Genomic DNA, 25268 nt, shown 5'->3' with positions numbered 1-25268 from the left:
GTAAGTCCCTTCAGTCTTGGTTGGATTCTGCAGATAGTGTAAGCAGATCCATGGCTACCAGCACCATAATATGCAGGTTTGCATGGTTGCGGAAGTCGGGGTTTGCACCTGATGTGCAGGCTAGGCTTCTGAACATGCCATTTGACAGGTCTCATCTGTTTGACAGCAAGGCTGACGAGGGCCTTGAGAAGTTGCAGACCTCTAAAGCAGCTGCCAAGTCTTTAGGCGCAGCTGTTCGGCAACCTCAGCCTTTTCCTCCTAGCGGAAAGTAGTGGAGGGGTATATCTTTCGTGCTATTACTCCTCATTTGGAAGGGCGAGAGGAATGGCCAGTCAAAGAGGCCAACGTAAGTTTCCTCGTCGTGGCCGAGGGAGAGGTGCAGCCTCTTTACCATCGGCCTCCGCAGCAGCCGCTTCAAAACCGCTCTGAGGCCTTGGGTCACAGCTCACCAGTGGGAGCAGACTGTCTCAGCATCTACAAGAATGGCAAGACATTACTTCAGATGCTTGGGCTCTGGAAACAAATGTCCACGGTTATTGCCTTCCTTTTATAACGAAGCCTCAGACCAATCCACCAGGGAATCGCTCTTTGAGGATTCCGGATCTGCTCCTTGTGCAGGAAATATTGACCATGCTAGAGAAAGGCGCTATAGAACCAGTGCCTGCAGCGGAGTGGAACAAGGGTTGGTATTCCCCATATTTTTTTATTCCCAAAAAGGACGGGGGACTGAGACGCATCTTGGACTTCAGATACTTGAACACGTTCCTCAGGAAGGACAAATTCAAGATGGTCACTCTTTCTCAGATCCTTCAGCCCTTCCAACTTCAGGATTGGCTGGCATCATTGGACCTTCAGGATGCTTATTTTCATGTGCCACTCCATCTGAAGCACAGGAAATACCTGAGGTTTGCTGTTGGTGGCTTGCATTATCAGTTTCGAGTCCTGCTGTTCGGTTGACCTCCGCACCAAGGGTTTTCACCAAACTGATGATGGTGGTGGCAGTGCATCTCAGGAGACGGGGGATTGACATTTACCCCTATCTGGACGATTTGCTGATCAGGGCGCGTTCTCCCGAACAAGCCGTGGATCATCTCAACGTTACCTGCCACACCCTTCGCAGACTGGGCTTCTCCCTCAATTTCAAGAAGTCCCATATGACATCTTCCCAACAGCTCCAGTACATCGGGACTGTATTAGACACATCCTTGGGAAAGTGCTCACCACCCAGGGTGAGGGCTCAAGACATTCTACAGATGGTAACCAAATTCCGGAGTGCCCAGAGTCTTCCGGCCTTCAAATTCTTGAGGTTGCTCTCTCATTGCATCCTGCATTTTTCTGGTACCAGAGGCACGCCTGAGAATGAGATTCTTCTTTCAATGGGCTCTCAGAACACAATGGTCCCAATTCTCAGGGAAGATGTTGGATCTCCTTCGGATTCTGGTCTCACACGATCTTCTGCGATGGGTCTGCGAGGAAAATCTAATGAAGGGAGAACACTTTTGGCAACCATGGCCGGAGATAACTGTAGTGACGGATGCCTCACTCACATGGTGGGGAGCTCATGCCAACGATCTGACTCTCTGTGGTCGTTGGTCCCCATCAGAGTCCAAACTGCACATCAATCTTTTGGAGCTGAGAGCAATCAGGCTAGCACTGAGGGCTTTTCTGCCATCTGTACGGGGGGAAAAAATGTCCTGATAATGACGGACAACACGGTGGCCATGCATTACCTCAACAAGAGAGGAGGCGTAGGGTCACTACCACTGTGCAGAGAGGCAATGCAGGTCTGGGACTGGGCAGTTCAAGAAGGAATCTCGCGAGCGGCAGCTCACCTGGCTGGAGAGTAGAAGACGGCGGCAGACTATCTGAGCAGGCAGAGTGCAGTCTCCCAACGAGTGGGAACTAGCTCAGGAAGTCCTTCAAGAGATCTTCGCCCTTTGGGGAACCCATGTTAGGCAGAATTGCATGCAGTACCCACTGGGACCACTACGCACAATTAGGACTACAGGTGTTAGCCAAACCAACCTTTGGTATAAGTCTGTACCACACAGTGTTTTGTAGCGAGCTGAGGAGCCAGGCTCATCTCAAGAGTGAATGTGTGCAGTACAAGTAGTTACATAGAGGACTTTCAATCACAGTAGTTCAAGTAAACACTTAGACTCAAGGTTTCTTGGTAAAAACACTTATTAATTTATTACACAATCATTTAGAAAACTTTTCACTAGTAAAAGACAACTTAATATTTTATATACCAATACACTTCAATACAAAACTCTAAGATTTTGAGACAGTTTGAGCTCCCCTGAAATAGGAGACAAATGGCAGTTCAGTTACTTAGAAGTGAGCAAAAGGGACAAGGTAAGTAGAATAGATCACATATACTTGTTAGACAGTGCAAATAGTTTCAATTCACCAGAGGAGTTCAATTCAAGTCAATAGGCCAGGCCAAAGTCAATCGGCTAATGTACTGGGTAGGAAAGAGCAGTTCTGGTATCAAACGGTAAAGTCTTTGCAAAAGTTCTTAGAAGTAGTTTAGGCAAAAAAGAATCATATGTCGGGTGCTTGCATGCTCATTCCACCAGAGGCATGGCTACTTTGACAGCCCTGCAAAGGGGTGTCCCTATTAAAAACATCTGTGATACTGCAACATGGTCATCAATACACACGTTTACTAAGCATTATTGCCTGGATACTTCCCATGCTCAGGATGTTGCTTTTGGTAAGGCAGTACTTTACTCTGCCCTTTAAAACAAATATCAGAAATTCTTCACCCTCCTCCAATCGTGGATACTGTTTTGGGTGTCTGTCAAAGATGAGGAATACGTTGGAGGACACAATTCATTCGAAGGACAAGTTACTTACCCCTGGTAACGTTTTTTCGACTGGATGTTCCTCCAATGTATTCCTCATCGCCCTCCCAACCTTACCCCTCTGTAGAATTTCCCATGCTATTACAGCTTTCGTTCCAGCAAGGCTGAGTACGGTCAGGCCCACTTTATGGGCATCTCTGCTACATGAGGAGAGAAAAACATAACTGAGGCAACGTGCGCCGTGCGTGCTACTTATAACATCCAATGACGTCACACTCGGCGGAGGCCTTCGAGGGACATCTACTCGACGCAGGGTGCAGAAAAATGTACGAAACTGGACACTACATGTCAAAGATGAGGAATACGTTGGAGGAACATCCAGTCGAAAGAACATTACTCAGAAATGTGCTAATACCCCTCTACCTTAGAGACCCCTAGCACTGTTTGCTGCACTTTAGAACTTTTAATTTCTAGCCTGGAGAGAGCAAGACCTTTTTCTCTCTCTCATGTATTTTGATCTGAACACTGTGTTTCTTTTGGTTTTGGAGTCGGACACACTCCATAGGCATCATCTCTTTACATTGTGTCACCTAGCACCTTCCGTCCCGTGACACAGGGAAGTCTTTCAGATTTCCCAAAATGTTTGAATACCTTACCTTGGATAGTCTACTGTTTCCAAGAACAGTGAAGTGAATTTGACTTTACTTACATTGTAACTTTCTAGACCCAGCACACACTATCTTACAATAGGGTGCTGGAGGGGTTACTTAGTATCACATTTCTCTAGTTTCCATGTAACATTTTTAGGTTACCCTTTCTACAATTAATGGCTGGTGGCAGTAGTTTACTTTTTCCTACCATTGTGTGTTTTTACTGCGGGCTGCAATTGCAGCTGCAGTAAAGCATCTATGGGTGCCCATTTTGTCAAAATGTCCCCGGTCTTCTTTTTTTGCTGTTTCTTGTTGAAAATGTCCTTCTTGAGATTTACACTGCGCGCCAAACCAGGTTTGGTCCCTTTGTTTGTTTTGTCTTTGGCAGTATTCACTTGTGAAGCCCGCCTCTGGCTCCAGCTTGTCTGGCAGGGGCAGGAAGTGAAGAAGGTACCCGAAACTCCCTGTGCTTAATCCACTTGGTTACAGGAATGCACCAAAAGGTGATTGGCCAGCTTGTTGTCCTCAGAGGACAGCCACCCTTTTGTGTGAGTGACAGCTAGGCTGCAAATTAATGGGAGAAACCTGCATAAAATGCGAGGCTATTGACTTGGAAGGCAGAGTCGACCACTGGAACGAAGGAATCCGAAGAAGAACTTGGAAGAGATGCCTGTTGCAACTACTGGACTGTTGGTTTGCCCGGTGAAACCCTGCTGCTGTGCTGAATCTCCAAATTCACCTCAACTAGAGAAGCCCTTCAAGGACGACTTCTCCCCTTCAGTTGGTGGGACCAATCAACTCCAAAGTAAGCCCGTCTGGCCATCCTCTGAGTTGGCTGTACTTCCACTGCTGCTGCTGCTTAAACCAAAGTGCCAGGGAGAAGAACGCCAGATTGTGTGCGTTGCTTTCAAGTCGGACCCGAGCGCCAAGACGATCATGCGGACTTCCCTGAAGCAGGACTGACCAAGCCTGAGCCACCTCAACAGAGTGCTGGACCCCAGATGCGAGGAAAGTCCAGAGTGTTATCCGAGAACCGCAGTGTTGCTATTTGCTGTTAGACGCGAGGAGCTGAAACACTGAAGAACCGCTGAATTGAAGTTTGCCCATGGCTGCCGCTGACCTTCCCATTGCAGAGCAGCAGTCCACAGACGTCCTCCCTCTTGTCCCCATGACTGAGGGTCAAGAACAACAGGACCTGCAGAGCTGTACAGGAACAGAAGCCAGCTGGAACCATTTCTTCTAACCAGAGGTACTGTAAAGTCTAAGAAGTTACCTCTTGTAGTGTAGACTTGCTTGCTCCCAGTTGAGACCTGTCTTGGTTACCTTGCAGAGTTGCTAAAGCTTTGCCCCTCACAAGCCTCCCAGCTTGTGGTCCTTCAAGTGTTCTATTTCCTACAAACATTTCTAAAAACATTGTGCAAGACTTTTTACCTACCCGCAAAGAAGATCTTCAGCTCCCCTAGACATTGTGCAACTAACATTGGCTGTCCTAGCTCCCTAAGAGACTCTTCTTCCCTTTGACTATGCGCTTTATCTTTTTCTCTGGAAAGGGTTAAACTATTTTTGACATTGGAAGGTTTTTAACAGTACTTACCTGTTTGTGAATTATTTGTTAACCTTCGTTTTATTCCCCTCTTCTATCATTTACACCAAACTCAGTATTGCTCTAAATGTACCAGTGATAAATCAATGTCCACAGTGTCCTAGCTATTTAAGTCACCTGAGGGGTGGGAAGTGTCTGTGTGCCATCCCCAATAGGTATCATCTGATTTAGAGAAACTAAGAGTGTTTGTTTTGTTTGTTTTATTCATTTCTAATGCGCGCCAGACCCGGGGGTATCAGGGTGCAACAGTTACAGAAAATGCAAAGCTTAGGTTACAACATTACAGGAAATTGGCAGGAATGAGCATATATACAGGTTGAAAACAGGATGGCTCGTTACAGGAGATGGATAGGAATGAAAGCTATGTGCAGGTTAAATCGAAAGGTAGACATTTGCGTAGCAGGTAAGTGCCAAGGAGTGTTCTTACGGAAGACATGCCTAGAGGTCAGTAGATTTGAGCAGGTTAATGTAATTCTGTCTGAAATTCAGGTAAGGTTGATCTTTTGAAGTGTGTTTTGAAGTGTATTATAAGTGTTATATATATTGCTCCCTTCTGAAGAAGGCCTATACAACTGACTGTAAAATAAATTAATGATTGTTTTATCCAGAAATCTTGAGTATAAGTGTTTATTTGAATAACTGCTACTGTGAAACTGTGTCACAACATTACTGCTCACATTGACCCCTCTTGATATAAGCCTGGCTGCTCAGCCACACTACCAACCTGTGTAGTTCAGACTTATACCAAAGGTTGGGTCCTTGTTGCCAGGAGGTCAAGGTTATTGTAGTGCACCCAAAGGGTACTTTGTACAATCCTGCCTAACACCAGGTTTCCCTTGGAATGTACCCTTGCTATGTTTTTGACCCTCTTTTGGATGGTTGGAATTAGAATTCTCTTTTCCCTCTTTCTTGTGCTGCTTCCCTTCTTTTTTTTTTTAGTTGCCCCATGGTTCTTGTGAGTGCCCCTGTTGGCACCCACAGGTCAGCAGCCTGTGCTAACATTTTGGGTTCCATCTCTTTTGAGTCAGCCAAGTGCTGTTTCTGCCCAGGAGAGCAGGCATCAAAAATAGATTCTAAGAAAAAAAGATTCCTTATTCATTCAAAGGAGTTGACTCTGTAACCCTTAACCCAACCATCTAAGTTTTTCAAACATTCACATGCCCAGGTAGCCCAAGCGGTACCATCAGTCTTTTTGAGGGACCTAAACCTCTTAAGGTATTGGGAAGATTTCCCAGATCTGGCTAGTAATGCCAGCTACACTGATTCATAATCCTTTCTCTCAATGGCACCCATCTCCATTACAGCATCACAGCCATTCCCGGGTAGCCTAGAAATGACACATGGAATTAAATCATTTCCACTAATTCCTTGAAGACTATAGGTGTATTCAAACATACCCAGCCAATCCAACACATCAAGTTTAGGTTCATACATACTCACTGCTTCTTTGGGCAAGCAAGGCCTCTTGGGACTAGCAGACCTAGAGGGACCCTGAGAGGGAAGCGGAATCAAGGGAAATTCTTTTCATATCCATTTCATGTTGCATCTCTTTTTCTTAGTTTCACCTCTTGATGTTTGGCTTCAGCTTGTGAATGGAATTTCTTGAATGGCAACTCTAATCTCAGGGCTTAACTGTGGACCTTGTGGGGTCCCAATGGAAACTGGCTGAGGCATAAGGGCAGGCTGTGGTAGAGAGGGCCTCTCTTCCTGAGACTCTTCTACCTCCTCTGACTCCTCTTGCAGATTGGAGCTTGACTCTAAACTGACATCCTCATCATTATCTTCCATATTACTTGGGTTAGTATGTGTTACAGGCCTACTACCCAAACTTTGGTGATTCCACAACCTTGTAATCCATTCTCATTTGTTCCTTTCAGAGTCAGACCCCAGGTTTTGCACATATCTTTCAGACTGTCGGAACAATCAGGGCTGCCTCATTAAAGTTATGCATATTTGGCATGTTACAATTGCTTCACTTTTTGGTGGAGCTTAGCCATGTGGCTGATTTAGTTGGGCACAAGTACAGGAAATAATCAATATAACCACTCTACGTCTATCCCACCGCTTGCCACCAGTGTTAGGCAAGAATTGATGTAGTAACCCTGTGGGAGACTACACAACCCTTGTCTTCCTTCTATTAGGTAACGCACCTATTGGTATAGGTCTGTACTATACAAGTTGGTAGTGTGACTTAGCAGTCAGGCTTATCTCAAGAGGGGTAAATGTGAGCTGTAGCAATGAAACCCCTAGAAATACAAGTCGCCAAGTAACACTTATACTCAAGGTTTATGTTATAAATAATTATTTATTTGTTTAATAATAGTTTTTAAATGAGCATTCTTTAAAAGGGGCAATTTATGCAGCAATCTAATACACTTTAAAATACTTGTTCAGAATCAACACATAGCTATTAGATACTCTTTAGAGCTGCTTCTTACACACTTCCTATACCCGGAGGTGACTTCACTAACTAGGACAGTAATTCCATTTGTATATCACTAGTACACTTTGTAAATTCTGAGGTTTGTAGAAATGAAAGGTTAATGGAAGGAAAAAGGTTAAACAGGTTCTCAGAGCATGTGAGCACTTTAAATCTTCCAACAAAGTCTAGATTGTTAGGACAGTTTTTCTGAAGTCCAACTAAGCTCTTAGTAAAAACATTCACTGAGGCAATACAAGACTCCACTCGATATAAGGCGGTACCACCTGAGTTCATGGTAGCGTAGACAGAGCAGCCAGGCTTATCTTAGGAGAGAGGGCTGTAGAATCGGGTACAAATGAAATTGTAATATTAAATGGTCCAAAAAACACTGAAAACTATGTATTGTAAAAAAAGGATTTATTTAAATACAGGTAGGCCCAGATAAATCTAGGGGTAAATAAGTACTATCTCACATTATATGTAATCACAATTATCAAAATAAAACACTATGCTTGAAGGTTCACAGACCAACTCATAAAATCTTATGTGGAACACCTAACAGTAGTTCCATGGAAGTCAAACCATTTCATACACCTTCAGTATAGGTCACACCTATTCTTGGGAGTACAAACCAATGGTTACTTTCACAATTACATTCAGTAATTGTCAAGTCCAGTCTTGGATCTTCCTGCAGGAGTGATGCTGGCCCACCAGACCTCCCAAGTCAGCCTTCCAAATAGTCCCTCAACAGATAAAACTACCTAGCTGGCAAACCCAAGGGGAAAGGGGAATAGAGGATAAAATAACAAAAGACAGATCTTCACTGGCTGGCACTGTAGTTCTCTGGAGCTGGATTAACGCCTCTGGCCTCAGTGTGTGTGAAATCTAAGAGACATATATATATATATATATATATATATATGTAGATATTAATAATCAATCCACACTAACTAATATTATTAATATAATATTATCACTCTCTTATTATACCTGTAGCCTATGCTCTGATGCCGATAGGCTTAATCAGTATGTAATCTTGAAGTATAGAATTCTGAACTCAATGTCTGTTTTCTTTTACTGTGGAAGATTTTCTTTGAATATGTCTTGGTTTTGTATTAGCTGACTTTAGTGAATTCAACCTTTATTTTCACAAAGAATATTTTACATAAAAATAACTTTTCAATAAATACTAGTCCTGTATTTATTGATTCTGAAATAAAATCTTTTACAAAAAATCGAGTTGAATCACTCGAAATTATCATCCGATGCAAAAATATGTTGACTCCTTAAAAGATCGCCTCAGAGGAAACGAGTTCCGCGAACCGATAGCATCCTGAAAGGATTCCGACGTCACAACGCTTCACATACGCTTTAGTCTTGAAGAAACAAACACTTCCAGATGAAACGTAACAACGCTTCACGTACGCAATGCAACTGTCCTGTGAATACGATCACTTGCTGGAAATACGTCACGACATTTGAAGGGTTCCTTATTCTAACTCAACTCCTACTGCGCAATGCGTTTTTCTAAAAAAACAAAAAGAAACGCAAGCGCTAGATACTGTAAGCGAACACATTTAAATAGAAACAAACTAACATGCGAATCACTAAAGGATTACGCGCGGATTATTAGTATTATTACACGCGCAAATGTAAACTCCGATTCAAAAAATATGTGCAACAATGTAAATTCAAAATAAAAAAAATAAAACTCAGAACTATTTCTTCAATAAAAAATGAAAAAATATAAACGTAGATTTCACTCAGTCTTTTTCTCTCTTAACGTTGAATTTGAATAGATAATCCTCTACGTTAGACTTTGAAGATAAATAAACTTAGCTTGCTTCATCTGTTCAATCTTCTCAGCTTCTAAGAATGCTTCACTTCAACGAAGCAAATGTAAATGGATATTCAAACATTCTACTTAAGGGTTTACTAAGAATTAAGTGTACTTTAAAATAAATCACAGGAGCTAAGAAAACTGCAACCTGCCAATATAGCTACTAAAATGAAAGGCAGTTTAGAACTCCGAGCAACATTCCAAATGGCCTCCTAACTATTTACACCAATCATTGCTGCAGAAAAGACTCTCCATCTTGCTTTGGGGAAATGAGTGATTTTGCTATTGTCACCCCGAGTGGGAAGGGTATGCCCAGACGTGGGTCCCTTGCCTGCTGGGCCTAGAGACCCAAGCTACTCCTCACTGATGACGCCCAACAAGGCTGAAACATGTCTGGGGATGCTTGTGGTCTCGTGCAGAAGGGATGTGACCTAGCAGTTCGGGCTGGACTACCCCTTTGGGGGTGGGACCAAGCCTGATTTGCATATGGTTTTTTCCCCTTTTGTAATGGCTTGGCAGGCGAAGAACGATGGTCTGGAGGGTTGCCCAGAGCAATGCCAGAGGTCAAGATTTATTCTAAACCTTCCAGCCATCAACTCTTTTGTTTTGCTATTGTCACCCCGAGTGGGAAGGGTATGCCCAGACGTGGGTCCCTTGCCTGCTGGGCCTAGAGACCCAAGCTACTCCTCACTGATGAAGCCCAACAAGGCTGAAACCTGTCTGGGGATGCTTGTGGTCTCGTGCAGAAGGGATGTGACCTAGCAGTTCGGGCTGGACTACCCCTTTGGGGGTGGGACCAAGCCTGATTTGCATATGGTTTTTTCCCCTTTTGTAATGGATTAGCAGGCGAAGAACGATGGTCTGGAGGGTTGCCCAGAGCAATGCCAGAGGTCAATATTTATTCTAAACTTTCCAGCCATCAACTCTTTTGTTTTGCTATTGCAGAAAAGACTCTCCATCTTGCTTTGGGGAAATGAGTGATTCCTGAATTAACATTAAGGAATATTAATACCAGTATCATTTTCTAATTCAAACATAACCCAAACATCACACTTTAATTGAAAACTACATCCAAAAGGTTTTGTGTGCTAAATGATAATTTCTTAATTACATGTGTGAGTAAAAGAAGTCTATGAAATTTATCTGGGAATTATAACTGTATGTCTTTTAAGGTTGTGAACCTTTGAAACTCTAGAAATGTACCATGGAATCCTGACAGTTCTAGAAATGTACCATGGAATCCTTACAGTACCCCCTCCGTAATGCCCTGTCCCAGGGCCAATCTTTTCAGGGTGCAAACGATGAAATCTTCTAATCAACCTAGGAGCATGCACATTCGCTACCTTTTCCCATGATCTTTCTTCTGGTCCATAACCTTTCCAATCCACCAAATATTGAAGTTGACCCCGCACTATTCTAGAATCTAAAATAGCCTACACTTCATACTCCTTTTCATCTTCAGAAAACACAGGACCAGGAGAATTACTAATTCTGGTGTCATTTCTACATAACTTTAACAAATTTACATGAAATGTTGGATGTATCTTTAGTCCTGACGGCAATTTCAACTTAACTGATACTGGAGAATAAACATGTTCCACTTCAAAAGGACCAATATAACGTGGACTAAATTTATTCCTCCCTTTTAATGACACATTTTTTGTGGACAACCATACCCGATCTCCCACCTCATACTTTGGTCCCTCCCGACGTTTCCTGTCAGCAAACTTTTTGTAGATCAACTTACTTTTCTCTAAAGACTGAACTGCACATTTTAAATTTTGTTCCAAAGACTCTAATCCAGTCTCAACATCAGGTACTTCTACTTCATCCAAAATCACACCTCTTAAAAAATGTGGATTAAACCCTTGATTGAGAAAAAATGGAGACATTGCAGTTGAATCTTCTGTAGAATTATTATAGCAAAACTCTGCCAACCAAAGTAATTCCAACCACCCTTGACCAGAACCTAGATAACATCTAATGTATTTCTCTAATTCTTGATTAACCCTCTCTGTTTGACCATTACTCTCGGGATGATAACTTGTATTTAGATGAATCTCGATCTTTAATTCTTTGCAAAATGCCCGCCAAAATTTTGAGACGAATTGGGAACCTCGATCTGAAATGACTTGGCTAAGCAATCCATGTAATTTGACAATATTTTGCAAAAATGCTTGAGCCAATGAAGTCGCTGTAGCTGCTCCTTTGATGGGAATAAAATGTGCTGCTTTAGAAAAAACATCTGCAACCACAAGAATTGTACAGCCCTTATCAGGTGGTAAATCCACAATGTAGTCCATAGACACTGTATGCCAAGGGCGAGGTGGAATTGGAAGTGGAACCAATAACCCTGCTGCCTTTTGATGATCAGACTTGGAACGAATACAAACTTCACATGTTCTTACATACTCCTCAGAATCTTCACGCATTCCTTCCCAACAAAATTCTCTTTGCAGTAAATCAAATGTTTTCTGGATTCCATGATGTCCAGCCAAAGGGGAATCATGACAATCTTTCAAAGCTTTTATCCTCAAGTCGTCAGATGGTAAATACAACCTCGTCCCTACAAAAGGTAGACCATCTTTAAGTTGACGTTCAGGATTTTCTGATACCCATTTCAACAACTCTTCTTCCGTCCATGACAATAAAATTGACTTGCGAAAATCCAGAATCTTCTCAGTTCCTGCAATAACAAAAATGTTCTCGGGAAGCAAAGACGTTGGTGCACGAGGATCGTTCTTTAAACTACCCGGAATACATCGAGACAAAGCATCTGCTTTCCCATTTTGACGTCCGTGTTTAAATAAGATTACAAAATCATATTCAGCAAAAAACAATGACCAACGTAATTGTCTTGGAGTTAGCGTTCTCGCAGAACGAAGAAAAGTTAGATTCTTGTGATCCGTCAATACAGTAACTCGATGCCTGGCACCCAAAAGATAGTGTCTCCACTCCATAAATGCAGCTTTGATCGCCAACAATTCTCGATCAGAAATTGTATAATTTCTTTCAGCAGAAGAAAAACCTTTGGGAAAAAATGCTACGGGATGAAGTTGTCCTGTAACTCGATGACGCTGTGACAATACAGCCCCCATTGCGCAATCCGAGGAATCAGCTTCTAGAAAAAATGGTTGCTCCACATCTGGATGTAGTAGGATGGGTCCAGAAACAAATTTATCCTTTAAAAATTGAAATGCCTCCTCAGCTTCTTTATTCCATTCAAATTTAACTCCCTTTTTTAACAATTTAGTTATAGGAGAAATAATTTGTGAATCTACGATAAAAATTTGCAAATCCAATAAAACTTTGTAATTCCTTCACTGTATTAGGCTGAGGTCAATCTCTAACAGCCCTTACTTTAGCAGAATCCATTTCCAATCCTTCAGGAGATGAGACAAATCCTAAAAATTCCACTCTGTGTGAAACTGACTTTTTTCTAATTTTGCAAACAATCGATTTTCTCTTAACTTAATTAGTACTTTACTAACGTGTTTCTTGTGTTCATTCAATTCTTTGGAAAATATCTGAATATCATCTATGTATACCACAACAAACATATCCTAAAATTCTCGAAGAACTTGATTGATAAAAAATTGAAATGCAGCAGGAGCGTTACAGAGACCAAATGGCATGACCTGATACTCGAATAAACCATTACGGGTTCTAAATGCTGTTTTCCATTCGTCCCCTTCTCTTATTCCTACTAAATGATATGCTCCCCCTGAGATCCAATTTAGTAAAAAATTTTGCTCCCTGAATCCTATCCAGCATCACTGAGATCAATGGTAAGGGATATCTATTTTTTATAGTGATCTTATTTAGCGCCCTATAATCAATGCATGTTCTCCAGGTGTTGTCTTTTTTGGGAACAAAAAACAATGGTGAAGCAGCGGGAGACTGTGAATGTCTAATAAGTCCCTTGGCTAAATTCTCATCCAGATATTCTTTCAAATATTCATTTTCCTTTTCAGTCAATGCATAAACACGTCCACAAGGAATTGGTGCACCATCTTCTAAGTCAATTTTACAGTCAAATGAACGATGTGGAGGCAGTTCACTAGCAACTTGTTCATCAAACACATCCTTGAATTCCTGATAACAATCTGGTAGGATTCCCGACACTGCCCCTATCAAATGCTCTTTAACTACACCCGCAGCTAAACAAACCCCTTGAATCTCAGATATTTCCTCTGGAATCTTATCCTGAAATGTCAAACATTGTTCTCTGCAAAATTCTGACTTGGATTCAACTGTTCTTCTACCACAATCTATTACGGGATTGTGTAAAGTTAGCCAGGGCATTCCTAATATTATTTGTAATTGTGGGGCATCAATTAATTCAAATACAATGTCTTCATCATGTTTCTCACCAATTTTCATTCTGATAATTCCTGTCATTTGTGTAATCAAACCAGATGTCAATTGAGTACCATCCACCGCCCTCACTTGTTCAGGAACTCCTTTAGAAACAACAGGCACTCCCAATCTATTTGCTAAAGCCAAATCCATGAAATTTCCGATGGCTCCACAATCAATCACACACGGACCACCACACCTTAGCTTACCTTCCCAGAATAAGAATACATTAAGAGTGATATGTGGTACTGCCGTCTGGATGGTATTTGCCACTACCTCTCCTTTTCCAGAAATAGGACATTTTTTAGGAGCACGTGGACACTTTCCTACAAAATGTGTTCCATCCCCACAATACAAGCATAATTTGTCTCTACGCCTTCTCTTCTTTAGTTAAAGGGTCTCTGATTTGACTCTCCATAAACTGTCCTTTATTTTCTTTCCCAGACAACTGTTCTATCTTGGGTCGCTCATTTTTACTCCAAACTCTACCCTCAGAAACATTTCTCCTTTTTTCTGTCCGTCTTTCCATCAACCTTTAGTCTAGTAATATCACACAGGAAATTAATTCTTCACAAACATTAGGTCTCTCCACTATTGTGGCCAATGCATCTTTTAACTCCTCTCGTAACCCTCTGTAAAAAATGGAAGCTCTCTTCTCTTCAGGCCACTCACTCTCTTGCACAAGTGATCTGAATTGGGTTATATAAGACACCAAATCTCTGTTTCCCTGCCGTAACTCATCAACACAAATAGATGAAGTCCTTCTATCAAACATCTTACTGAATTCACTTTTAAACATTCTCCAGTCTCCTAGTTCTCTTGCACCTCGTTCAACTAAAGGTACTGACCAAGCGGAAGCCTCCCCAGTTAAATAAGAAATTAAAAATGCCACTTTAGCTGTTTCTGTAGAAAAGGCTTCTGGTCTACATAACAAATGTAACTCACATTGCATAAGAAATGTTTTAAATTTCCTATAATCTCCATCAAATCTTTCGGGAGGTGCTAAAGGAGTGGAAACCAAAGATATTTCTGGGGTCAAATGTAAATTCTTTCTCTCTTCCAACCCAACTGTGTGCCGTCTATTTTCACCTGACTCAGGATATAAGACTGGAGGGTCAGGATCATAACCCTTACTAATCTTGGAAGTACCTGGTATTTCTGATCGATGTACATAACTACTTCATTCCTCCAGTTTGACTCCCAAAGTTAAGGTCTCACTTTTTGCTAATCTTAATTCTTCTTTTATTTCCATTAACATCTTCCTTAATGCTCCTAAACTAAACTCTGACTCTGGGTCCATCATCACTCAGGCAGGATTTAAATACGTGGGCCTTTCATCCTGTCAGGTCCAGTCTTGGATCTTCCTGCAGGAGTGATGCTGGCCCACCAGACCCCCCCAAGTCTGTCTGCCAAATAGTCCCTCAACAGATAAAACTACCTAGCTGGCAAACCCAAGGGGAAAGGGGAATAGAGGATAAAATAACAAAAGAGAGATCTTCACTGGCTGGCACTGTAGTTCTCTGGAGCTGGATTAACGCCTCTGGCCTCAGTGTCTGTGAAATCTAAGAGACAAATATATATATATGTAGATATTAATGATCAATCCACACTAACTAATATTATTAATATAATATTATCACTCTCTTATTATACCTGTAGCCTATGCTCCGATGCCGATAGGCTTAATCAGTATGTAATCTTGAAGTATAGAATTCTGAATTCAATGTCTCTGTTTTCTTTTACTGTGGAAGATTTTCTTTGAATATGTCTTGGTTTTGTATTAGCTGACTTTAGTGAATTCAACCTTTATTTTCACAAAGAATATTTTACGTAAAAATAACTTTTCAATAAATACTAGTCCTGTATTTAGTGATTCTGAAAGAAATCTTTTACAAAAAATCGAGTTGAATCACTCGAAATGATCATACGATGCAAAAATATGTTGACTCCTTAAAAGATCGCCTCAGAGGAAACGAGTTCCGTGAACCGATAGCATCCTGAAAGGATTCCAACATCACGACGCTTCACATACGCTTTATTTAGTCTTGAAGAAACGAACACTTCCAGATGAAACATAATGACGCTTCACGTACGCAATGCAACTGTCCTGTGAATACGATCACTTCCTGGAAATATGTCACAACGCATACAAGCGCGCACGACGTTTGAAGGGTTCCTTATTCTAACTCATCTCCTACTGCGCAATGCGTTTTACTCAAAAAACAAAAAGAAATGCAAGCGCTAGATACTGTAAGCGAACACATTTAAATAGAAACAAATTAACATGCGAATCACTAAAGAAGGATTACGCGCGCATTGTTAGTATTATAACACGCGCAAATGTACATTGCGATTCAAAAAATATGTGCAACAATGTAAATTCAAAATAAAAAAAAATTAAACTCAGAACTATTTCTTCAATAAAAAATGAAAAAATATAAACATAGATTTCACTCAGTCTTTTTCTCTTAACGTTGAATTCGAATAGATAATCCTCTACGTTAGACTTTGAAGATAAATAAACTTAGCTTGCTTCATCTGTTCAATCTTCTCAGCTTCTAACAATGCTTCACTTCAACTCCGAAGCAAATGTAAATGGATATTCAAAAATTCTACTTAAGGGTTTACTAAGAATTAAGTGTACTTTAAAATAAATCACAGGAGCTAAGAAAACTGCAACCTGCCAATATGGCTACTAAAATGAAAGGCAGTTTAGAACTCTGAGCAACATTACAAATGGCCTCCTAACTATTTACACCAATCATTGCTGCAGAAAAGACTCTCCATCTTGCTTTGGGGAAATGAGTGATTCCTGAATTAACATTAAGGAATATTAATACCAATATCATTTTCTAATTCAAAAATAACCCAAACATCACACTTTAATTGAAAACTACATCCAAAAGGTTTTGTGTGCTAAATGATAATTTCTTAATTACATGTGTGAGTAAAAGAAGTCTATGAAATTTATCTGGGAATTATAACTGTATGTCTTTTAAGGTTGTGAACCTTTGAAACTCTAGAAATGTACCGTGGAATCCTGACAGTTCTAGAAATGTACCATGGAATCCTGACAGTAATGCAAGGACAGTAGAACCTACCAGTTGTACAGTGACTATGTATAAATCAAATAATCAGTCAACTGGACAATATACGTTTTGTGAATAGTGGAACACGTATTCTAGGTACAGTAAAAACCTAGAACTACTTTTGTGATAACACACAATTATACTAGGTGAGTAAAACCTAAGGATGTAATATTCAATTACAGGTGCTTTTGAGATCAGTGAAACACAGATTGAGATAAGCAGTAACTCTGGTAACTTATTTCTGGATGACACACAGCTAACTCAAGGTAAGTAAAACCCATATAATTTTTCAATCCCCCAATGTATTCTAGGTTAGACTTTTCCCAGTAATACAAGTTACTTATGTACAACTTATAAGGGACCGTTAGGACCAAAGTCAATGGGTTTAGATAACACAGGCAAAGTAAACCCTAGTGTTACACTTTACTGAACAACTTAGTTATTCTAGGTAGGTAACAACCTAATATAGACTTATTCTGGACAGGCTAGCAGCAAGTCAGGGAAGCAAGACCCAGTTGGGGAACACTCATACAATTATCCTAACAGGAGTAATCTGGTGATACCAACAGTTGGGGGACGCTCATACAATTATCCTAACAGGAATAATCTGGTGAAACCAATACATTACTTTTGGAAAGAGGCACAACCTAATCACAGGTTAGTAATATACCTTCACATCTACTTTCTATTAGAATGGCAAAACGGTTTCTAAGGAAAGAAAGATGTTAACCATACTTTTAAGAATAGTGCATCACACATCTAAGGTAAGTGCTTTTGTAACTGTTCACTCTTAGAGTTACAGTTACCAACTAACTCTTTTTCAAATAAGTAGCTTTTAAACACTTATTTTCTTTTCTAGGCAAAAGGCCCAATCCCTTAAGTCTTTCCCTTATTCTTGGAGCATGAGTGTTCTCAGTAGCAGAAGGGGGGTCACTAGAATTTAGTGACTAGCAGACGGTGACAGAATCGGTTCTTAAGGAGCAAAAGTCTGAGTTCCTTAGGAAGACTGGGCAAACAGGTGATACTTTACTTCTAGAGTTAGAATAGGGTCCAGGGACTTCACAGAAGACACCCTAGCAGGATTCTATCAGTGGGACCGGGTGCATTGGACGAGAGCCCTCCCAATCACAGAAAACACCCCACGGCTACCCAGAAATCCTGACAGACTTAAGGTAAGTACACACCCAAGTCAACACAGTGCCTCAGCATTGAAAAAGATTTTACAGCAGGAGGACTTCAGAATCTGCATCCAAAAACCTGGTTGTTTGATTCCTTGTTGTGTGACTGAAAACAGGACATTGGAAGGGACTTTGCAGCAGGGATCAGTGGAGAAGGCTCTAGGCAAGGTTTTCATCGCGGCTGAATGCGGCTCTGTGGATTTGGCGCCTTTTGCACGAGCACAGAAGACAGAAAATCGCAGTTGAATTCTCATTGTTACAAAGGTCCAGCACTCTGTTGAGGGGGCTCGATTCGTGTCTCTGGAGATACACCAGGATGCCCACGAAGTTTCAGCGCGATTTGGAATTCGGAGGACCGCGCATTGCACAATGGCTTGAGGTCCCAGTCTATTGGGGGTATTGCAGCCGCGCAAGGTCGCAGCAACGCGTGGGATGGCTCGAAATGCAGGGGCTCAGATTTGTCGTTTTCGGAGTCCGCAGGCCGATTGGAAGGAAGGGCTGTAGCAGGCTCTCCAGTCGCTGGAAATCGTCTCAGCCGCTTTTCCTTCATCATCCTCTTTGGTTTCAGTTCATGACAGCTAGCCCTTCAGGCAAGGAAGAAGACAGAGGGCTGTGGATATTTGGACTTCTCCTTCGCTACCTGCCTTCACAGACAGACTGGAGCCCTGGCAGGGAAGATAAAAATCCCAGAAAGGAATTTCCTGATCTGGATGTCAGGGGAAGGAACAAGAAAGGACAAGAAACACTAAAATGGCAAAATAAAGAAGACCGGGCTATTTTGGTAAAATGAGCACCTTTAGGTGCCTTTACTGCAGCTGTGAACACAGCCCGCGGTAAAGGTGCACCAAATTAATACAAGGTATCACTGCCACCAGCCATTGAAGGTAAGCCTATCCCTGTAACAGAATTGTTAGTTTTAGTGTGAAAGGGGATACAATGCATCTCCCCAGCACTCCACATAAGGTGGGGTGTGCTGGTTTCATCTAACAAAATGTAAAAGTGATCCATAGAACATTTCTACCCTTGAGAACTGGATTTCTCTCAAGTTGAGTCAGAAAAAGTTTAAAAGGGCAGCCCCTAGGGCAACCCAGCAACAACAGGCACTTACTGCCAAAAAGTTGTTAAAGAGGATAACTTTAAAAAGACACTATGGAGAGTCTAAAAAATGACAACCATAAAACGAGTAAAAGATTCTGTGAGTGTGTAAAAACGGACCCACTTACAGAGGTATTAAGGAAAAGTATCCCAAAAAGTTCTGGGGTTGACCCAGGTCAGGAAGATTTACCATTTCTATGAAAATCTTACCTAACATAGATAAATTAATATTGCTGGAAAAGGTTTTTTTTAACACCAATGTATCCCCTATGAGGGACAGTAAGAATCAAAGTCAAATGGAGTCAGAAGAGTCTGCAGGTAGCCAGCACAGCCCAAGTCAATTGGAGCAAAATATATGGAGCTGAGACACTTCTTAGATAGTAAAGATCTTGCACAAAGTTAGTTTGTTGAAGAAAAATCAATGTAGGGTCACAAGTTGTTACACTAATGAAGGGTAGAGCTGAAATCAACTCTAGCAAAGCAGCTACTGCAAGTCTCAACTGGGAAGAGCAAGCTACAGACACTGAGGTAAGTACCCCAAGTCAGAACAGTACCTTTGGTTAGAAGAAGAGGGTCCAGCTGGCTTCTGTCTGGTTGCAACAATGCAGATCCTGTGTTCCTGGGCCTCAGTCATGGGGACAAGAGGGAAGACATCTGGGGACTCCTGCGGCAGCAATTCGGAGGTCCGCGGCAGCTATGGGCTCTTTTCGGATCAGCGGCACTTTGAGGTTTCAGCGCTCGGTAAAAGGCACCACCGCGGATCTTGGATACCGGTTGGGCTTCCTTCACTCATTGAGTCCTACACTTTTGTGAGAGGACTCGAGGTCTGGTTGTCCTGCTTCTGAAGCGTCCACGGGAGACTCCTGGAGCTTTTGGCGGGATCACAGATGTTGCACTCGACTACGGATTTCTCGACCCCTGACACTCGTTTCCTGCAGCAGCAAAGAAGTACAGCCAGTTGGGGAAGGTGGTCCTGTGGAGTTCGTCTCGGGGTTAGTTGGTCCCACTAACCCAAGGGAAGAAGTCGTCCCTTTCCGGAGCTTCTCTTGTCGAACAGAAAAAGGAGTTTCAGCACAGCAGCATGGCTTCACCGGGCAGTTCAACGATCCAGTAGGATGCAGCAAGCTTCGTTCACGGTTTCTTTCGTCTGGTTGTTCTTCCCAGTGCTCGACTCTGTCTTCAGTCCTAAAACCATCACCTTTTAAGCAGGTTTCTCCCATTCATGCACAGCCTAGCTGTCACTCAAACAGCAGGGTGTCTGTCCAGGAAGGACAGCCAGCCAATCAGGACTGGGTGCATTCAGACGTTCCTCAAGACAAAGGACCGGGGAGTTTTGGGAACCTCCCTCACTTCCTGCCCTTACAGAGACACTGGAGCCAGAGGTGGGTTTCAGCACTGAAGCCCGCCAAGGACAAAACGAACAAAGGGCTCAAACCTGGTTTGGCGTGCAGAGTAAAACCCAAGAAAGACCTCACAAACGGAAAATGGCAAAAAGAGACGACCGGGGCCATTTTGACACAATGTTCATCCATGGGTGCTATTGTTACGCTCGCCTGGACCCCACAGGGGCGTCAAACGGAACTGGACTGCTACGGACTCCACCAGCGTGACTCGTAGTGCAGTGATGGCTGACTGGACTGGCCCTCCTAGTTTCGTCTGCTTGACCCGTAAGAATAATCTCCTAAAGGTAGGAAAAAGGGAATTAGCCACCCGTGGGCGAGAGGATACACGCACTCATTGTTCCCCACTGAACACCTCCTGTATTCCCTTTCACTGGTCTCACCTTATAGTTTGAAAAGATGAGCTCTACATCCTGCGTGGAAGGCAGGGGCGCGTAGAAAACCAGTTACTTCACTGGTCTGAAGGAGTTGGGCGAGTTCCAGACAACTTATGACTCCGAGGTAAGTAGAGTTCAAAATGTCATTCACTCTTGCCCCTCTTTTCTCCCTTTTTTCTTGCAGCTTGAGCCGACGGATGATCACCTCATTGGAAGCAGAAGCGCTTAGGTAAGAGTCTGTATTTCCCAAACTGTCCGGCAAAAAATAATGGTCCAAATGTATTTAACTGACTACCTTCTGTCTCCCTACAGGTGCGGCGTAAGAAGAAATGGTGTGCAGAAGAAGAATGACTCAGGCGATGAACTCAAGTAAGTATCTTGCGGTGAAAGAAGATTGTCCTTGTTGGCAATTGGCTCACCTTATTTGTTTTCTTTTCAGATGCCAGGATTTCGGCGACGAGGCGATGGAGGATGCGCCAGGTCGTGGAGATGCAATGAAGACTGGTGAGTATGGCGCAGCGCTGCAGCTGGCGATGCAACGCGTTTGAATTTTGAGTCTTTTTCTCTATTCGATAGTGCGGCAGCTCTGAGAACTGCTGATGATCAAAAGGTAATGTCCTTGTTCTAACTTTTCCCTCTTCTTTCCCTTCTTTCTAGGATCTGGTCCGGAGTCGAGGCGGGCGTGGCTGAAGACAGGATGCTCAGCTTGCAGGGACGGTGAGCGTTACGCTGCAGAAGGCAGAATAACGCAAAGCGTGTGCTGTTCATCGGGCGTGGTATGAATAGCCTTCAAAGTAGTCCCAGGTAAGAAGTCCCAAAACCACACCCAAGCAAAAAATAGTCCCTAAAGAAAAGTAATCCCTTCCAGGCCTCACGATGGCCTATGCTTAAGTTCCTTGCAGCATGGTCTACATGAGGTAAGTTTAACAATATGAGCCTGGCGCCTATGGCGCAAGAACCGCCCCATATAGCTTCTAACTGGGATTGTGGGAATCTCAGTGGGTGCTTGTATGCCTGTTTCCTGGGCAGATGGACTTGATCCGGATGTCCGGGGGCAGGCATCATGACAACTATACTGCAGCTGAGGATTCAGCCGGCGGTAGAAAAGCACAATGGTAGGAACATTTAACCACTGCCACCAGCCACTTAAAGTAGTAAGGGTAACACAAAAAAATGTTACATGAGTAGGTAGAAAAAAGGCCACTAAGTAACCCCCCCAGCACTCCACATAAGATGGTGTGTGCTGGACCTACAAAGAGAAAAGGTAAGTAAAGTCAATTTCACTTTACTACTCTTGGGAACAGTAGTTCTCACAAGAAAAGGTATTTATACCTTAGGAGAAATCTAAAGGATTTCTCTGTGACACTGCACTGAAGGTGCTTTGTGTCACCCTACAAAATGTAGATGCCTATGGAGTTTGTCAGACTCCAAAAACAGTTGAAACATATAATCCAAATCAGGCCCAAACACATGAGTGAGAAAAAGGGCTCACTCCCTCCAGGGTTAAAATCAAAAAGTCCTAAAGTCCAGCAAAAGAGCTGGGGGTCTCTAAGAATGAAGGGAGAAATGAGAATTCTCCCTAACATAGATTAAAAGTTGGGTTTCCATTTGTGGTCAAAAGAAAAATGTGCCAGTGTTTGTTTAGAATGCTAAAGGCCTCATGGCTATACCTATTGTGCGGTATCAAGTATCTTGGTGTTGTCGGCTTTCTGATATTTATGATTCCCAGAGTTTTCAGTCTGTTGCTTGAACATTCGAGAAAGCTGTTGGAAAGAACTTTAAAGCATGAGATTGAATCTTTCCATTGATATTCAAATTCAATATCTTAATAGCTTTACAAATGGGACACTGCGTTTAAGTACTTGAGGTTATCCACAGGTCCCTTGGAAATCAGTTGTATTCCTTTTCCTCAAGGTCTTTCTGTGTATTACATTCTCATTGATATAGAACGAAAGGAAAAATGAGATCTAGATTTCCAAATAAGGAAAACAAATCCTTGTTTGACCAATGTTTTTTGTAACTTGAAAAATGTGGGTGTTGTGGTTTTAATAATCTGCAAACAAATCCAATTCAATTAAATAACCATTCAAATTACTTTATATTAGACTAGATAGGTTGTATGTTGAATGTGAATGCATTTATCTCTGCTTCTTCCGATGTAAGACAGGCAAACATAAGAGCCTTTTGTACTTTTGTTTGTATAATAATTCTTTTACAGTAAAGACCTTGTTTTAAAATAATTTCATCCTTAATATTGTGGATGTTGGCTCCCATTTTCTTAGAGTTGTATCCCTCATATATTTCTCTAGTGCCTCGCAGGCGCTGGTTAGTTGCTTTTGGAATGTTTTGGAGGTTTGCCCTCCACTTGTATGAAGTGGAGTGAATTGTAATGATGCGATGGATCACGCTCTCCTTTAAGGAGCATTCCTCAGTAGAGTGATATTCTCAGAATTTCTGATGGGGACGGACGGACTTGGGGAAGAGGGATGAAAAAAGGGTTTCAAGCATGTGACCATTTCTGAGGATTATCATTGGAAAATGTTCCATTTTTCTTTTTGTCCATGGCCGTTTTCTAGCACATACCAAGCTCTCTTGAAAAGGTATTTGAGCCCGCCTACATGCAGATTTTCAGAAGCTTTGCTCAGTGCCTGCTGGTTGGTGACACTGTCTTCTTTCTTCTGCAGAGTTTGATGACCCCAGTGCCCTGGTGGTGCTAGCCGAAGAAGAGCTAGTAGTCATCGACCTGAAGACTGCAGGCTGGCCGGTGATCCAGTCGCCATACCTTGTGTCTCTTCATTGCTCAGCCATCACCTGTTCACACCACATTTCCAACATCCCGCTGAAGCTGTGGGAGCGGACAATTAGTGCCGGGGCCAAGCAGAATGCCAACTACTCCAGCATGGTATGGGAGTGAAATACAACTACCCACTTGTCTAGCGTTGTGGGTACAAGCAGACCTGTCCACTGCTGTACGAGTGCTTGGCACTCCACCATGGCTCTTGGAGGATGTCATTCCTTGTTTCGGCCAGAGGGCATCAAGCATTGGACGCACTTCTCAGATTCTCTGTAATGCTGGGCATTATGGTATTGGGCAAGCAGTACCATCATAGCATTTGGAGCACACAAAGCCAAGCATGGCCTAGGATGAGGCCAAACAAAGCACACTCTGCAAGCATGGTAAAGGAGCAAGTATATTGCCCAATACCGTTGCCTATAGTAAGTAGGCGCCGACCAGGATTGCTCACAAATCCGCAATGCTGTAGGAGAACTAGCAGAGTGCCTACTCCTCCAAAATGGATTTGGCGTTTGGGGAAGAGTTAAACAATGCACCGACTACTTTAATTCAATTTACAGTGTGTGTGCATTAAGGGACGTAACACCAACTGCAGCATAAAATTTGAGGTTAATAGGGGCAGTGAAAAGTAGTTCCTTTACTCCAGAATGGATTAAGATATTGAGTAAACCGAGTACACTCTACATCTCCAAGGTATTAAGAGAGCAACAAGCATTGCATCCACTACTCAACCCTAGTTTCGGGATAAGGAAATACATTTTTACTCCTCCATGGTATGGGGGCACCCACAGCCCCAACTTCTACGGCCTTAAATAAGGCGGGGGATGGCGGCCACCACTATTCAGCATGATGTTGGAGGAGGGAACTAAGACTTCACTAATCCAGCATGGTGGGTGTATTTGGGGCAAATTGTCATTTAAGGGGCAAGGCTGATCACCAGCAATCCATAAGAGGGAAAACACAAGCTTAATACCTAGTAAGAATTTGCTAATCCAGTATAATTGTCTCTGGGCAGGTTCTTATTTAAGGTGAGAGGGTGATAAATTAATCCAGCAAAGAGGAGAAGCATACGCTTACTACCTACTAATCAACAATTTTGAACAAACTAAAGCAGAGTACTCATTACTGCAGCATAGCACAGAGCAGCACACCTGCTAGTCACTGCAGAGGAAAACAGGATACGGCTTCAGCGTTCTATGATAGGCTTGATCAGTGCAGAGGAAATGCAGAGAATAGAATAGAATACTAGAGCATAGGATAGGTGGGCCTCTTCTTTGAAGAGGCAAATCACTAATTTCTTTAGCATATTATGAAGGGAGGTAAATCATGCAGGAGGCAAGCATAATGCCTATTAATCCAGAACACTACTGGAATGCCATCATGCAAGGACAAGCAGAATTTCCTCTACTTCAGCAGAATTGGGTGGCCGTTTGTCATGGGCAAGCCATGCCATTGACAATAGATGTTGCTAATGTTGTGGCAAGGAATAGGCATCAGGAGTTAGTGCAGTGCAGTGATGGGAACGGCTTCCTTATGGAATTGCATAGCAGTTCCTTTATTTATTGTTGTAAGAATGGTTTTATTATATGAAACCTTACACTAAACGAGAATAAAGATGCATAATAAAGAAAAAATCAAACTCGGATATATT

General features: G+C 42.3%; 1 protein-coding gene across 3 annotated transcripts in view; it reads left to right on the top strand.

Annotated features, from left to right (window-relative positions):
* Positions 1–25268, top strand: part of LLGL2 (LLGL scribble cell polarity complex component 2) — a 908486-nt gene that overhangs the window by 404830 nt on the left and 478388 nt on the right. For all 3 annotated transcript variants that reach the window (XM_069654770.1, XM_069654772.1, XM_069654771.1), the window contains exon 11: positions 23508–23725. In XM_069654770.1, the coding sequence (XP_069510871.1) occupies positions 23508–23725 (218 nt within the window). The remainder of the gene's footprint in view (positions 1–23507; positions 23726–25268) is intronic.

This window comes from Ambystoma mexicanum, chromosome 3q (genome assembly GCF_040938575.1).
Source record: "Ambystoma mexicanum isolate Mex_15411 chromosome 3q, UKY_AmexF1_1, whole genome shotgun sequence".
Lineage (NCBI taxonomy): Eukaryota > Metazoa > Chordata > Amphibia > Caudata > Ambystomatidae > Ambystoma > Ambystoma mexicanum.
Note: the sequence above shows the minus strand (reverse complement) of the source record. Positions and strands in the feature narration are given on the sequence as shown.